Raw genomic sequence first — 17,935 nt, 5'->3', positions numbered from 1 at the left:
TACTCTCCCTATTTTTTCACATAAGTAAAAGATCAAGGACCAAATCATTTCTACTTCAGTACACATTTTAGCAGAGACGGACACAACTCTGATGTGAATGTTGGGAAGGGCAAACTGGAGGGCCCTGTGGCCATAAATTCATGAGACGTGCGATAATCCAAGTAGCACAGGGAAAATATGAAAGTGAAAGGCCTTGCCACAAATCCCTGCTGAAGCAAAGGGCTGTTTCCTATGTTCACGTTAGCACAGTTCCTAGGGTTCTAGGTAGTCAAAAAAGAAAAGAACAGAGGGAGGGCAAGGAAAGGGAAGGGAGAGAAAGCAAAGGGAGGAGAAAAGTCCTTAGTATCTCCCAAGGCTCATGAGGATTCAAGCCTTTCCATTTGGGACCTGAAATTGAGTACTGGGCTTTCAGTGGCTACTGATGTATGAGAAGTTGCAGTATGTTTATTTCATTCTACAGTGGATGAATGTGCCAAAGTTGATGACTGTGATAAGAAAAATGGTTCAGGCAATGGTCTTCTATCCTGTGTTAACTCTAGGGAATAAAGCATCAGTTTTTGCTCTACTGTTATGTATGTCTATGAACCAGCTATTACACTTCCAAATTATCTCCATTCTAGCCCTGTTCTGCAGTCCCACAACAAGAAGAGTAAGACATTTTGAAGTTTGCAGCCCTGCCCTGGAGTGAACTTATTCTTAATAATATTAATTCTTTCTTTATTTGAATCTCCCAGTGATGCTCAAATAAAGCTGAATAGGGACTATCAGAATCCTCATTCCATTGTAAATCATACTGAACTCCACCATAGTCTATGCAAACTGCAGTTTCCTCAGTCCATCCACATGTATTTTAACACGTCATTATAAAATACACTTCCCTAATTTGCTACTGAATGGTCCTGAGATCACCTCTGGTTTGAGATTTGCCTGAGAATTTTCTATGAAATTATCACAAAGAAGCAGATGTTCTTGGAAAAGATTATCAAGCCACATTTTTAATGATTTTGTAATTGTTAACTATTAACTAATCATTCATTCAATTATAAATGTATGTTACGGCAGACTCTGGCGATTGTGGGTGATAACAGTAAAGGAAGAAGATATTTCATGGGCCAGGCACCTGAATTTACAGATGCTTTTATACATAACAAGAGTGCAAGGCAGTTGAGCATACTTCTGTTTCCCTTGACAGATTTGCCTGATTTTTTCTATACTTCTAAAATGTCAGACAATGAACTGTATTTTCATACCCAGCATAATTAAAAACATTATTTCCAAGTTCTCAGAAATCATACTAATCTTTTGTATATTTGAGAAAAAATCATGCATTACTGAACCTTCAGTCTTACACAAGCATCCGAACCATGTGCCTCCATAACTCTGAGAAAGTCTTATGCTAACTTAAGGGAAAATACCACCTTTCCCCTCACACTGTTAATAAAAAATGCATGCAGTATAAAGCTACAGTGGGAAACAGTGTGCTAGATCGTAACACAGTAGAGCCTAGGAAACTTCATACAGTTTTTAAAAACATTGCAAATTGTGCTGACTGAGAACAGTGTGCCACAGGAACCCTGAGGATACTGAGAATTTCATTTGTGTGTGTGGAGTGTTAGCCTGCCTCTGCATCTCTTCTAATCTCATTCACTCCAACTTTTTTTTTTTTTTTTTTAACTTCTTAGTGACCAAAGAAATCCAAGTAATCAATGCAACTCTCTGATATCACATGCATGACTGGTTCACTAACTTCAGCAACTGGGCGAGTATCACTTGCTGAGATACTCGACATTAGTGCACAAACACAAGGTCTTGTCTTAAGCATTGGATCTAAGAAATAAGCTTTCCCTGGGAGAAGTCTTAGTAACAGATGGAGATTGAGGTGCCACAAAGGATTGAAGTAGGTGAACAAGGGTAGTAAAGTCATTTCTGTACTGAAGCAGAGTGCATATGGTATTTTCCCCTGTTCCTTGTAGACTGAATAAGTTATTAAATTATGTAATTTTAAAGGGGTATTATAATAGTATTGAGAAACTTATCTTGCTGTCATAAAAACAAAATGTGGGACTTTATTACAGGGGCTGATCCAAAAGTAATGCCTCTTATTAATTACATTGGCCCACGTCAAAGGCAGATGTTGGTGGTACGGCAGTAGGGATTGAACCTTCCAATCAATATTCTGTTGAAATTTGTTCCCTTGGGACAGATGGCAGCAGATGGCGTCTGACATGGAAGTGTGCATGAAGCAAAGCTGTATCACCAAATTCTTCCACGTGGAAAAAAAAACAGCACACGCTAACATTCATCAACACTTGCTGAACATTTACAGAGACCAAACAGTGGATGTAATTTATACTACAATCCCAAACCACCCTTCCTATTCTCCTTCTTCTTACCCAAAGACACTGTGATTTAAATAAAAAATAATTAACCTGGATTTAAAACTTATTAATGATGTAGCCTATGACCAATTCATCATCTTCTTTCTTTGTCAATGGAACAAGTGAAGTAAATATTTCTGTACCCCAGCGACTAGGATGATTTTATCAATTGCCACTGCATACTGAGGAGATGATTCCAGGCATCTAGAATTCATTTGTTCCACCTGAGAACCCAACCACAGCCAACACTAGCTATAAAATTGTTTCCCTAAAGCCCACCACAACACAAGCAAAGAAACCAATAAACCAGAAACATTAACTTCTTAGCCTTCATACAATGTTTTCTGAAGCTGTAATTTTCTTTCTTGATTGCCAATGGACAAAAATAAAAGGATGTTCTGACATTTACTGGCTGCAACTGAGCTTTACCTCTCATCAGAGAAGCTTTCCACAGTCTGAGAAAGAGAGTAGTTTTAACTCCCAATATTCATGTTTGCCTTCCCCACTCTGGTCAGCAGCCTGACTTTGGCACATGAATCTCTCATGATCTCTTGTACCTCAGTAGGGTACAGAAATATTTACCAAAATCAATTTTATTGAGGGAGAAAAAGGATAATAAACTGATCGCTAGCATTAGTAGGTTTTACAACTAAGGTTCCTTATTTGATATTTGTTTTTAAAAATGTATTAGTTTTAATACTAAAAAATTGTTCCACAAAGTAAAGAAACAAAAGAATGAGACAATCTTTGCTTTGAGGAAATTTTTGCTTCATTTTTATGGAAAGAGTGTGTGCTGGAAAACCTTCTGTCTGCATTTGTGAAATCTCTTCATTAATAAAAATGCTTGCCCACTTTTTGTAGTATCTGCACTCAACTTTCAGCAGCAAACCAGCAACTACAAACAAGCCAAGCCACCAGAACAGGATTTCTAGGCTCTGTCCCTGGAAAAACCAATAGCACAATTCTGTTTTTAAAAGTATATGTGTTTTTGTTTGCTTGCTTGTTTTATTTGTAGAAACTCACAGCTTCTCACTGCATGATTTGGAATTCAAGAGGAACTTGCTTCTGCAAAGAAATGCAGTACTTACTAATCCAGGGAACAACCTGTTGAGACTGTTGATCAAATAAATAAATGAATAGGATCAGATTATTTCTCTGAGAATCAGAGAATCTCTTACAACTTTGAAAGCCCCGGCTCAGCAGATAGGCAGAAAATGTAAGACATTTTGGTCTAATCAGGGAGGTGTTACAGACAGATAATGCCAATATACAGAGCAGACCAAGAAATGAAAACTTTAAGTGAGAAGCCAAGACCTATGAACAACGGCCCATTAGTGTCAGTAGATTACAAAACCACACACAAACATATAGTGACTAATAGCATTTAACTAAAGAAGGCTGCATTTCACACTGACGGAGTGCTACTTTATAAAGTGTAATTATCCTGGTGATGGTTTAATTCATCATTAATTTTGCAGTGGCTTGACACAAATGCATCAGTAGTACAGAATTTTCTTGGCACTCCTGGCCTTCTGGAGTAAAAAAGCGTGGAAGAGGAGGACAAGGCAAATTGTTTTCTAAGCACACTGAGACCCTAAACCAGAGTGCAGAAGGGAACATGTAGGAAGAAAAGCTCCTCTTCCCAGTAAGGTGTGAGGGACATATCTGAAAGCTGCTAGAACCAGTGTGAAAGGGAAGTCCAAATGTGTCTTTTCCTCCACACTAGCCACAGAGGGGTCATCTTCTCCCATAGCAGCAGGCATAGTCTGCCCAGGAATCTTCAGCATGGGTTTTAGCTCATACTGAAGCTCTTTAAGTCTGCCCTTGCCTCCCTCCACTCAGCCACTGGCAAAACACAAGTCTTCTCAGGGGTTGTGTTGTGCTGTACACATATACACACCTTTCTGGGGTACTGTTTCAGGGGAGTACACTCTAGAAATCTGGCAGCCAGTTTGGGCTTTTCAAGTTCAGATTGTTGTATGAACTGCCTAAGCTTGCAGACACAGAAAAATCTGGAATGAAGTTCACTAAGGGAATGGCTTGCCTAACGAGAACAGTGAAATCATTTGAAACAAGAAACAGCTTTGAGCCAAAGATGAGAACTGTACTTTCCTAAGTCTGGGGATATATTTGTTTTGTTCTTTGGCCAGCTCAGGAGACAGACGAAAAATTTTGTACTTCAAATTCTTCTCTTGATTGTTTTCCTTGAATACATTTGTTTTCTTTCTGTTTCCGGACTCAGTTCCCTTACGCTGGGAGTCAGCATTATCTGTCTTCTTCCATTTGGCACCCTGTTCTCCAGTCATGGACAGATAACATTTTTCACCAGCTTTGTGGGTATAAATATCTATCCATAAATCCACCTTTTCTTTTTAAGTTGTCTCTTTTTTTTTTTTTTTTTCTTTTTTTTTCTTTTTTTTGCTCCTAACCTGCTGAACATGTCTACTTCAATCAACTCCTCTTGACTGCTCCCCAGGTATCAGGCTTGTTGCTTCCCCCTCCTACTTTTCTTTCCATAATTGTAGGAGACATTTGGGTAGAGAGCACTCTCAGTAAATTCACAGATGACACAAAACTGGAGGGAGTGGCTGACTCACCAGAGGGCTACCCAGCCATCCAGAAGAATCGTGACAGGCTGAAGAGGTGATCTGGCAAGAACCTCATGAAGCCCTGCACCTCCTGTCTAGCAGAATCATAGAACGACTTGAACTGGAAGGGACCTCAAAGATCATCTAGTTCCATACCCTCTGCCACAGGCACGATTTCCAACTGGTAGATCAAGCAGTAAATCAAGTTGCCAGCAGCTCCATCCAGCTTAGTCTTGAATGCCTCCAGTGATGGGCATCCATAACCTCTCTGGGAAGCATGTTCCAGCTCCTCAACAAACTTACCCCTGACATCTCATCTAAATTTTCTTTCCTTTAGTTGAACACCATTCCCCTTTGTTCTATCACTATCTACATGTGTAAAAAGTTTATTCCCCTCCTGTTTATAATCTTCTTTTAAATACTGGAAGTACACAGTGAGGTCTTCCTGGAGTCTTCTCAGGTCCAGACTGAACAAGCCCAGTTCCCTCAACCTGTCTTCATGAGAGAGGTGCTCCAGTCCTCTGATCATCCTCATGGCCCTCCTCTGGACCCTACCCAAAAGCTCCACATCTTTCCTGTGGAAGAGGAACAATTCCAGGCACCCAGCTCTGGAGATAAGAACCGAGAGGTCCTGGTGACCGCCAAGCTGAACATGAATCAGCAATGTGCCCTTGCTATTGTGTCCACTTCTGGGCCTCCCATTACAAGAGAAATGGAGATATACTGGAAAAGAGTCCAACATGGGGTCACCAAGATAGTCAAGGGACTGGAGTACCTCTGCTATGAGGAAAGGCTGAGAGAATTGGGACTACTCAGTCTGTAGAAGGCTCAGGAGAGATCTTAAAAATGTCTATGAACATCTGAAGGGAGAGTGCAAACTGGATAGAACCAGGCTCATTTCAGTGAAGCCCAGTGCCAGGACAGGAGGCTCACACTGGGAAAATAAAAGATTCCATCGGAACATCTGAAAGCACTTTTTAACTGTGCAGGTGATGGAGCACTGGAATAGGATGCCCAGAGAGGTTTTGAAGTCCCCTCTCAAAAATCATCTAGATGTGGTCCTGGGAAACCTGCTCTTAATGTTCCTGCTTGAGCAGAGGTTGGGCCAGATGGACCCAGATGGCTCCTTCCCACCTCAGCCATTCTGCAACCCCGTGATTTTGCAAGAGACAGAAAAAGAACTATTAGTGAGTCTGTAAAAAGATCTCTACTTCTGAATGGAGTTGGAAATGGTTTGCTATTTCTTGTGGCTTCTGTGCAAAATAACGATTGGCTTTGAGCACTGAGAGGGAAAGGGTGGGGAGAATAAGTGAAAAAACAAAAAAAGGAAAAATACAACTGTTTTAGCCCAGGTCATCAAAAAGACTGACATGTTTATATCCTCTGAGAAAACTCACAACACTATGCCATGCACGCCTTGCATCCAGTGCTCAGTAAACCACAGAGTAATGTCATAATTGGGCACTGCACCACTGCAGCCAGCTCTGCAGTCACATCAGAGGGAACTCAACTACCGCAAGGAAACTGCCATAAATTTAATGGCTCCTCAGCTTAGAATTGTTTATCTGGAAAAAATACCAATGCACTTTATTACTTCTTCTCTATAAACAGTTTTCAAATGGTGAGAGATCACTGTAACCTTCGTCCCACAGGGAGACATTTTTTATGGCCTCAAATTGTATCAGGAGAGATTCAGGTTGGACATTAGGAAAAACTTCTCTGAAAGAGTGGTCAGGCTCTGGAACAAGCTGACCGGGGAGGTGGTGGAGTTACCACCCCTGGAGGAGTTTAAGATGTTGTACTGAGGGACATTTAGTGGGAAATACTGGTGATAACTGGATGGTTGGTCTGGATGATCTTGGAGGTCTTTCCCAACTTTGGTGATTCTATGATTCTAAGTTTTGTTTTTAAGATGCTACTTACAGTGCACCAAAAAGGACATACCTATTTGAGACTGAGCAACCATAGTGGACTTGCGGTCACACAATGGAGAGAAGGGAAGCCCTAGTTCTGCTTCTTTGTCACCCTGAAGAAAAAAAGAATAAAAAAAGAGAATAAATTAGAACAAGGCATTGAACTTTGATATCTTAGGTCACTGATGTAAAAGTAACGCATTTTACTTTCTTTAGTTAAGTAAATTTTGTATATGCATGTTTTTTTAAACACAAATTGTTTATGGAGAATTGAGTCTGGCTGGAAAAGTTATGGTCCAAGGAGAACATTGAGCATCAAGCACTTTGACTCCAGTGAATCCTGTCTCATAGCTTTCCCTGTCTGCTTCGTACTTCCAAGCACTAAGTAAGCACCCTCTTGTACTCAGGAATGATTCTCTTTGGAGCTCTCTGGAAAACTCAACAGAACACCATCCTTGGAATAAAACTTTCATGAGAAAACGTCAGTATCATGATGGATCCTTCAGTATTTGCATGTTCTTTCATGGCTTTTTATCCTGTCTTTAGATAAGGAATTCACAGGTCGTGGCTGGCCAGATACAGACTGTATTTTTTGTCCAAAGGAAACACTGATACTGTTAACATTTCACGTAAGAGCAAAAGAATAAAGGTACAAACATGCTTTCCAGACCTCAGAACTGTCAGTCCTTTCCTAACATCACAACATGGTGTGGAAGATCAAGTGTTATATACCCATTTATTCCAGTCATTTAAGCTGCATATTTACACCAAGCTTGCTTCAGTCACACTATTATAAATCACTTGAGGCTGATAGGATACATATGATGACAGTTGCAGTAATCCCCAGTGAACATTCAAACTTAAATAGTCTGTTAAATGTACCAGAGAACCAATTCCTTAAATCAGCAACTCACTTTAACTGTGCTGAACTTCATGCCATTATTCTGACTAATGTCAAATGGAAGCCAAAATAGCCAGCAAACAAATTAGAGAAAAACTGTAGCCATAAGAGGCACTGAATGGGTTTTTCTTTGTTATTATTACAATGTACATAAGGAGTAAGTTCTGTTAGAGCTGTACAAACTTCAGCGTAAGCCAGAAACCAAACACAGAAATATTCTGAAATAACCTTATCCTACCGTGTCTGCCACACCTCTCAGGAAAAGCATTTTTCAGTGCCAGCTCTTTTCTAACCATCAGTTTTCTCTTAATCCTTCTGCCTCTTACAAACCCCAGCACTTTAGCACAGAGCCCCTAACAGCCTTCCTGACTGCTCAAAGACATACATGACTTCTAAGCTGTACAGGCAGATCTTTCATGGAGAGCTAAATCGCCAAGTAAAACATGCAAGATATTTCTTTTATGAGATCTTTACACCAGCTGCTGAATATCAGTCAACAAAAATTGCACTCAGAATTAGCATTAACATCTACAAACATGTGTAGTTCATGCAGGAAGACGGGTGTCAAATCACTGTGGAACTGGAAACCAAGAGCATTAGAAACCTGTACTGATTCAGGTTAAGTGAGTCTTCATGCCTCATAACACACTCAGCAGAAAAAGTGGAAGAGAATCTGCACTTCAGTAGCATAAAGAAATAAATATCTAAACTGAAACCAGCCTACTTTCTTAGTCCCATGGTCTCTGGTTAGTGGCACTTTTCAGCTCATACACAGAGAAGAGTGCATGTTGCTCTTCTGCTACCAGGCAGAGATGTATGTATTTATCTACTAACTTCAATGAACAAGTCTACTTTTCATGGTAAGAGTAAAGTTTTTTCCCCAAAAGGAATGTAGAACTTGAATACAAGTTTCATGTAATGCTTTATCTAAGTATGGATGCATCTGTCATTCAGAATTGAAGCACGATTTATTGTTCGACTGTCCTTGTGAAAACATAAAATGATTTTGTCTTCGTTGCACTTGTAAAGCAGATCCAACCCTGGCCTTTTTGAATTCTTACATCCAGCTAATCTTAATTCCCTCTGAGTCATAAAAGGGTACACAGCAATGGTATATTTTATCAGATCTTTCTGAGCTATAAGAGAATAAGCAAGCCCAGTGGCAGAGATTTCCTAAAGTGTTTGTGAAAATCATCCTCCTTGCATGAGCCTTCTGTGTGGTAACACAATGCACGGTGCTGTGAAGTGACTCAACTTTCTGGCTGCTGCAAAGCACTCTTCATGGCTTTGATTTGCTGGAAGTGACAGGACATATCAGTGGCTAACACCATCTCAACAACCACACAGAAGGCTCATGTAATCATGGCTCATGTAAACCAAGCAGGCACGATTTTCCTTCTTCCACCCAGTAAACCCATTCTTGCTTTGAGAAACAAATTTAAATTTCAAAGCAATTTTTTGCAATGTCCTTATTAAGAAGGGACTCCCATAATGCCTTTAAAAGCAGATGCCATTCAAAATACTTGTTAAAAATTGGCTTTTTGGCTTGTTTGTGGGTTTTTTTGTTTGTTTTTTTTTTTTTTTTTTTTTTTGCACTCAGATTTAGTGCAAATCACAAAGTTACAGAAGTTTGGAGAAAAATTAAGCACTTAATTTTCTGAGTAGTTTAGTAATCCATATTTGTGAAAAGCATCTTCATACTCTTCAGTGCTTTGTTTACTTTTACTTCTTTTTTTGTTGTTTAAGCAGCTATTTACATGCTTTTAACTGGCCACTTGGGAAGACTGTAGTTATCACACAGTCTTTAATGATTTGTCTAAATTTGCGGATCTGTCAATGGGATGCCCATTAAGAGATATAAGCTAGAGCAGTTCACTTCATCAAAGGTAAGGGTAATGGATTTTTTTATGTCTACCCCAACAATATAGGTACAGCTTTATAAAATGTAACTACATAAATGTGTTTTCTATGGTTTAATAGACAAGCAGAACATCATATTTTCTATCTTTTGCAAGTTATAAACATGTACTGATTCCATAAAAGTAGTTAGCCTGGCTTACCATCCCAAATTAGAACTTCTCCTATGCAGGTAATACTGCCATCTACAGGCAGCGTATCAGACACTGCCTTTCCAAGAGATACTTGGTAGGCAGTGCTACTGTATCAAACAAAAAAGGTTCCTACCATTTAGGATGCTCTTGAGAAAATCAGAGAATAAAGAAAATACACGTTCACATTTTCTTACTTGCCCAATCCCCTGAGATGCCAAAACACAGAGGAATTCCCCAGCTTTACCTGTCTGAAGAACTCCTCTAGCAGTGACATGGTCCAGCGGTGATGAAGGTCCCAGGCCTTGGCTGGATGACTGATATCTGCTGTATGCAACAACAGTGATAAGGCTTTCGGCTTGTCAATTCTGAAAATCCAAAGGATCAAACATGTTAACTGCCTGCACTTGTAGTGGAGAATGACAAAAAAACTCCCAAAGTAAGGCTAGGATATTAATAGAGAATTTCTGTGTTCATAAAACCTGACAACTGTGAAGGGTTAACTGATTTCTCCAACATTCACCATTCCTACTGTAACAAAGACATTAAGAAGTATAAATTATAAAGATAAACTTTGTTCAGCTTTGCTGAGCTCCTTTCCAGGCTCACTTCTTTTTACAATCAGACCTGAATAGTCACTATGCTCCCTATTTTATCTGGGCTGCATTTTATGCAGGTCAGAAGAGAATTTACTCCCTATCATCTTACTGTAGTAAACAAGATCTGCTCGCAGGGACACTAATGACTTTGCACAGTAAGTATGGTTCACTGTTAGAAAACTGGAATGAAGCTGGCAGTTTCTTAAGACTATAACCTGAGGGGCTAGCCCAAGAACTCAGTAAATAATGTTTACTTGGGGTGAATAATTTCAGTTTTTAATTCCAGCTTTTGACTGCCTGAAATAGTTGGAAGGGCTGTAGCTTCTGACAGGACTGAGTGGTGAGCCACACTCTGATCTGAGATAGATATAATTCTGGAGGGTGCTGGACAGATCTGTGTCCAGAGTGGAAAAAAAGAAAAGACCATCACTAAGAATAGCATAATGGGAACTTTATGGAGAAGACTGTGGACAACATATTACAACTCCTACTGGTATACTGTGAAAAAAAGGCCTTTCCTATAATGTTCCATCTATTATTTTCCAGTCCTTCCCTTGATTCATCTCGGATTGTTTTTTGTGTTTCCCCTTGTTATGGAGCAGGCCCCTTGCCATGGTGGCAGCTGCTACCATCTGCAGAAAGACAATGCATTGATTGCCTTTTGTAGATCCTTGAGTTCTACAATTGGTAGAGATAGTTCAGTTGGATTGTGTCCTTAATGTTGCCCTGTTATGCTAAGGAAAATGACCAGGGAAGCTTACCCCAACATAGAGACCTTTGCAAGCTTTGGTCCTCCAGCACAGAATAGAGATGCATGTATATAGGTAGTGCTAGTGCACTAGACCGAGGAGAATTCATTCAAAATTCAACAGCAGAAATGGAATTGAGGTGCACATCAAGGAAAGTGAGGGCCTTTGGTGAGGTGCTTTTGAAGTTAAACATGATGGCAATGTAGAAGCTGAAATGAAGCCCCTCAGTGCACGGTGCTGTGAAGTGACTCACCCTTCTGGCTGCTGCAAAGCATTCTTCATGGCTTTGATTTGCTGGAAGTGACAGGACATATCGGTGGCTAACACCATCTCAATCACCAGAGCCCTGAACTCCCTTTTGAATGGCATCACGATGAGAGAAGCAAGGAAAAAGAAACACAGAAACCAGCATCAGACACACTCCAACTTCAGCTGTTATCTGCAAATTGCTAACAGCATTTCTGACTTCTTACATCAATCTTTCTGTTATATCTCTTTCAGGTTGAGGGAGAAAGATGAATGATTTTCTATAAACACAACAGTGGAAGGGCTGCAAATGAAGCCATGTGGAAAAAGGACATGTTGAAAAGCATCTTGTAGTAAACATAATGTTTATATACATTCAAGAGTTCTGAGAACCTGTGCTACTTCCCTGATACTACTCATTCAAACTATTCCTCCACAAGTTTTTGTTAAACAAACTTTCCAGGATATGTTTGGAATTCCTTTGAAGATAGTATGGATGTCCTAGAAGCTTAAAATATCAGAGCTCTCTGATCTAACATATAATATATATTTCTTTTTTCTTTCTTCAGTTCAGCTGCTCATGATTTAATAGAAGAATAGCCCAAGGTTAGCATACCAGCTAAGGATTTGGGAGATTCAGAAATGAACCAGTTTTCATTTAAAAATAAAAGTTCCCATTCTGTCCATGAATCTTTCATAAAGGAGACGGTCTATTTTGGGCATATCTCTCCTGCCTCTAGTGGCTGTACTCAAGTTCTAGCCCCAGGCCACCCACTGCTCAGAGATCCAAGACCTCGGTGCCTACTCAGTCCCATGGGTGTCACATAACATGCCTCCCCAAGAGTTCTGCACACACATTAAAACTGCATCAGTTGTCCTCACTCTCCCCACAGCACACCTACCTCCTCCTTCCCTCCTTCCTAAGTACAAACACTTGCATAGCCAACAGCATTCAGAGAAATTATGTGGTGATTGGAAAAAAGCTTAGCTTAATTGTTTTTGCTGGCCCTGGTCAGTTCCCTGGTCTGGTACATTCCCAGTGACAAAAACCTCTCTGTCAATACAAACAAGAGGAACCAGGCAGGAGAGGAGAAACTTCTTCTTTTAGCAAAAGTGCTAGCAACTGGCAGCTTAAGACAATTGTGGAACAAGGACCGGAATCCCGAGAACTGGAGAGCAAGTCGATGTACTCCAAGCCAAAGACAAAGCAAAAGCCAATGTGGATGACAGAAAATGTGGGCTGAAATGCAAGCATAACATAATGTGGCTAAGAGTACAACAACAAAGTAATAATTTAATGGGGAAACCAACAGATTCCTGACAGACACAGCTATCTATCAAGCCTGTACTTTTCCACAACGTTGTTAGAAACTTCTGTGCTCCAGACAAACTTGAAAATATTTTCAATAGTGCTTTTGCAAGCAGCCTGATAAATTAGAGCAATATGCATTAAAATCAAGTGTTCTAAATGGTTAATCGTTATACGAGACTCAAAGGTCTGTGATGACAAAACTAGAATCATGTGAAAGAGGTCACTATGAGAATATGAAGGTCCTGGGAATGGGTTTTCTCACCAATCCCTTCAAGTGAAGATCCCTTGTGGACACAGAGTCTGTTTTACAGATCTGGCCGTGCTGCTTGTCTGACTAACTGGAGATTTTAATACTTGTTACATTTTTAGACGTTTTATCTCATGGCAGATATCCATTCCCTCAAGGCAAGAGGCCAGGAGCCACAGAGACACTATATTCTCACATCTATAACCTACCCCTAATAAAAAGTACTATGTTATCAAATTTGATAATAAACTCCAAGATAACTTTTCCATGCCCTTTAACAGCCCCTGCAGAATTAGAGAAAGCTACAATTAGGTGGAGAGAGAGGTGCCAGGAAAAGCAGTTTGGAGAAGAGGAAAACCTGGAGTGAATTTTGTTTCATTACTGCTGCACAAATGTCCTGCAGGCGATGCCCATGAAAACATGGTATCTGGCACAGTTCCGTCATCAAGCACAATTGCATGGTAGCTGTACTGCTGAGCTGTATAAGACACTGAATGACTTTACATCTAAATACTTCTAAGACTTGCAAAGATCTCCATTTGTCAAATATCCTTCTTTGCTCTTTAGGATAACTACTACATGCCTTTACCTCTTATGACTCAGAGAATATTACATCATTTTATTGGATATCTTTCTGGATGTGTCTTTGTTCCTTATTAGTGTTCACCCCAGAGCTACATTCTAGCAAAGGGCTCCCATCTCCATGCATACAAGGGAAAAGGAGAGGAAAATTACAGCTTTGGATCACCTAATCCTGATGCTAAGAATTAGGTAAGATCTCCTGTAGTGAGGTATTTCACCCAATTTGCATAGGACAGGTCTTTATTCTCATGAAAATTAATGGATAAAGGAAAGACGCTACCTTCTAGGAAACATTTTCAATGGGTGACACACACTAAAGCTCTAACATTCAGAATAAGCATGCATCCATCCTGGATACAGAGGAAAAAAATTCACAAGAGAAGTGCATGATTATGCAGCCATGTATCTGCTATTACGTACAAAAGAAGACTTTGACTGAAGTTGTCTTCATTTAGAACCATTCCAGGTTTCTCACTGCACTCTGGAATAACACTGATTGACAAAGAGGACTCAAAATTATCTGAGGGTCAAAAGCCCGAGCAGCTTTACTGACAAAATCAGTTTTGCATGAAAGGTCACTTCCTGAAGTTGTATTCTGATTCAGAGTTTCAGAGTTAAACATTTTCCAGATGCATTTTTAATCCAGTACTTGACAGTAAAGGGCTTGCACTAGGTACACTCTATTTCAATAAACTGAGTGGAAATTATTAGCAATGAAATACAGAGCCAGAAAATACATCTTTAGTCGTATCTTGGAAAGCATCTGTTCACTTTGCAGTTTGTTTTCTTAAATCACTGTGATCTGTTTTTTATACAGTTTCTTCATTTACTTGCTAATGATTTGCACAAATGGGATTCATCAAATGATGCAACTCACTTTCAAATGTTTAACAAGGAGCAGAAGTTTTCAAATGGAGAGTAAAACACAGTTTAAGTCCTAGAAAGCATTCATCTTTCTTCTTGGCTGTAGCCAAAACAATCCCTTTCAGTCTTATCAGCTTCCCCTACAAAACCTATACACATTTCTGTTCCAGCTGTGACAGCTAGCTCTAATCTCCTGTAATTCTTTCCTGCAAATACACTCCTGAACTAGATGACCAAGCAACACAAAACTGATGAAATCCACTTACGTATCATACAATCACAGAATGGCCTGGATTGAAAAGGACCACTAGGCCAGGCTGCCCAGAGCTACATCCGGCCCGGCCTTGAATGCCTCCAGGGATGGGGCATCCACAACCTCCTTGGGCAACCTGTTCCAGCGTGTGACTACCCTGTGTGCAAAACTTAGTAACAATATCTAACCAAAACTTCCCTGCCTTAGTTTAAGACCATTCCCCCTTGTCCTATCACTATGCACCCTTGTGAACAGTCATTCTCCTTCCTGTTTATACGTTCCCTTCAAGGACTGGAAGGCCACAAAGGGGTCTCCCCAGAGCATTCTCTTTTCCAAGTTAAACAAGCCCAGTTCCACCATCCATCTCCATATACATAGGATTGTGTGATGAACTGATCATCAGGTTTTCTCTTATTTATTATGTCAAAATGAAATGAGAGCTCAGGTCAAAACAGCACTTAAGAATTTGATTTCCAAGAGCTAGCATTTGGACTTTGTGCTGAAAATGATTAATCAACTACATCTACAAAAATAATATTAGATCTAGACATGTTCTAACAGTACTCCAAAGCATCCTTTCATGTTTTGAGTCCTACTGATAATGAAAGTCCAATTTCTGAGTACCAGTCTGAGAAACTGCGTTTCTTATTTTTTGTGTTTTTCTTTTCTCAGCATCTGAGATCCTGTTGAAATTAGCTGATGTTTCCAATGCCTTCAAAAGTCAAAAGCAAAGGCACACAAGAATCTCAATTTGGCTTTAGAGCACATTGAAATAATGATTTTTATTTTGCAGTTGCTGCTTGATCAGCAGCTACAAAATAATACAGCCCTACCTGAGAGAGGAAAACTAAGCAATCTAAACAGCACAGTATTTTTATTTAGGCAAATACAGTATTTCATAAAAGGGAGAAGTGATAATCTTCACTACCTCCAGTCTAAACAAATGCCTCAACAGAACACACATTTTGACACCAGGGAATTAACACGAAACATCTGAATTTAGTTTTCATCCAACCACAAACAGTTTAAAGCCCCAAAGAAGGCTGCTTTCCTAAAGACAACATTCCTACAATGAAGAATTCTCAAGCAGTTGCTCCACTGATCCTTGTAAACAGTGGCTCTACAGCTGCCATTTCTAATCAGATAGCTCCTTGCGTTTCCTCCACCAACACAAAAGGAAGCAGCAATTTGCTGCTAATACTGTACAAGGCATTACCAATCGTAGCTAATAAATAAATAGATAGATTTTTAACATCTCAGTGCAGTTCACGTTTCCTGTCCATGCTAAGAATACTCGAGCAGGCAGAATTTCTCAAGCCGCTGCCCTACAACACTCACACTGATTGAAACCAGCTGTTTAAGTTCCTAAATTGTATTCCCACTGTTCAGATACAGAATTATATCACTGTCCACAAGTCAAATAAACAGGAAGTGCAGGTGAAAGACGTTATGAAGCACAGTCAATGGCCAGCATACTACAAGCCAATCCCCTGAGCAAAGCTAGTTTCCTGTAAGATGAACTGACTGCTCATTACTGTATCAAATTCAGGTGCATGGGGGAAGCAATGCGCTGCATGTAAGATCCTACAAGTCCCTCCTATGAGAAAGACCATGGACCACGATTTCTTTCTGTCTGTCAGACAGGGCTACTCTTACGATATTACTCCTTGGAGTTCAAAATTCCCTATAAAAACAAAAAGCCCTCGTTAGTTTGAATTGTGTGCTATTAGAAAACAAATTGTGGACTGACACATAAACTGTATGTTGCATGAGCTTAATTTAAATTATAGCTTCTTATATCACTTTGGCTTATATAGTACACTGATTTACGCTCCTTGGACTCAAATCTTAGTTTCATTCCACCCCACATATAGGTTCCAGGAGTATCAAAGTAGATAAAGGGTATCTTTATGATTTTGCATGAACAAACAACAACCTACCTCTTCACTCATTTACAAACATGTGTACAAAGGGTGTTTCCATGAGATGCTGAAATTACACGGGGGTCCAATTGTATATTATTATCCACTGCAACAAATGTCTAGCCTGACTACTATCTGAGGTGAAAATCAAATACAGAAATATGCAAGTCAAACACTTTATACAGCTTATTTTTCCCCTCGTAGCAGCAGAAATGTTAATACGCAATATATGCTGATGTGTATTCCTATTCAAACAAAGCAGTAACAGTCTGTGGTGATAGTGCAATATTCTGAAGCAGCTACTATGTTCATGTTTACCTCCAGTCGTCTTTTGAGAGATTAGATAAAATATTCATCTCTTCATCATCTTGTAAAAGACGATATGCTGCACTAACATGGTGATTTTCAAGTACAGACCGGTCATTATACAGAATGGCTGAGTCTGACCTAGGATTAAAAAGGAAACAAAGGAATGTTATGTTTCTTCCTTATCAAACGTGTCTCATATTCAAAAGCTTTTCTTCGCTCGCATACAGAGGTTAGATCCTACAGCACAGATATAAGCATTCTGAGAGTGCTTGTGACACTTTATTCATTGCTGTTATTCATTAAAAGAAAACTAAAGATGAAAATTCACCACAAAATCTATTTAATCTGCTGAGACTCACCTAGTCTTACATTACATCAGAAAAGGATACTGAGAGCTTTCTAACTGAGAGAGATAATGTACATTTAGGGCTGAATCACAAAGTTCCTTTCCAGTTCTTGTGTATATTGCTCTCAAACTGAAGCCTGAGTGTAGCCAAGTAAGAAATTGTGAGGTGTGTTCCTATATTGTTCCCAGAATAGCAAATTGGCTGTAAGCAAGACATAACTGAGCTGCTTTCAGTTATCTGTGCACCTAGCTATGCTGTACAGAAGGGCAAAACCCAGTGGGATAGTAGAGGACCAAAAGTATTTCACACCTTATTTTAGGCTCCATGTTATAGATCTGAAATTGCTGGATAGCTCAATTGCTCTGAAGACAAAATGGTTGCTCAAAGTTAATGGCAAGAGAGAATGAATAAGATTCATTATAGTTCTCTCTCAGTCTTGCTTCCCAGGGAGCAGTGTAAATTTTTCTCCCTCAACATTTTAGATCCTCTGTTGTTCAATGTCACAAAGAATGCACTATAACTGAACTTTTCTATAGCTGTTTTCTACTTTGGGAATAGAGCAGATCCCTCATTCTTGCATATAAGAAGCTGTAAGAAGGGGGAGTCTGGCTTATCGTAGAACTCAGAAGTTTCTTCCAGCATTCCAAAACCTTCTTGAGTAAATGTGTGATCTATCA

The 17,935-nt window shown here is 39.6% G+C and overlaps 1 protein-coding gene across 8 annotated transcripts in view; it reads right to left on the bottom strand.

The window, feature by feature from the left end:
* PDE1C (phosphodiesterase 1C) overlaps positions 1-17,935 on the bottom strand; it is a 307,971-nt gene that overhangs the window by 34,155 nt on the left and 255,881 nt on the right. For all 8 annotated transcript variants that reach the window (XM_032442568.1, XM_032442569.1, XM_015855053.2 and 5 more), the window contains 4 exons: positions 16,921-17,049; positions 11,430-11,531; positions 10,076-10,196; positions 6,911-6,992 (listed from right to left, as the gene is read on the bottom strand). In XM_032442568.1, the coding sequence (XP_032298459.1) occupies positions 6,911-6,992; positions 10,076-10,196; positions 11,430-11,531; positions 16,921-17,049 (434 nt within the window). The remainder of the gene's footprint in view (positions 1-6,910; positions 6,993-10,075; positions 10,197-11,429; positions 11,532-16,920; positions 17,050-17,935) is intronic.

The sequence above is a fragment of the Coturnix japonica genome, chromosome 2 (assembly GCF_001577835.2).
Source record: "Coturnix japonica isolate 7356 chromosome 2, Coturnix japonica 2.1, whole genome shotgun sequence".
Classification (NCBI taxonomy): Eukaryota; Metazoa; Chordata; class Aves; order Galliformes; family Phasianidae; genus Coturnix; species Coturnix japonica.
The sequence above is the reverse complement of the archived record's forward strand: the minus strand, read 5'-3'. Positions and strand labels throughout refer to the sequence as shown.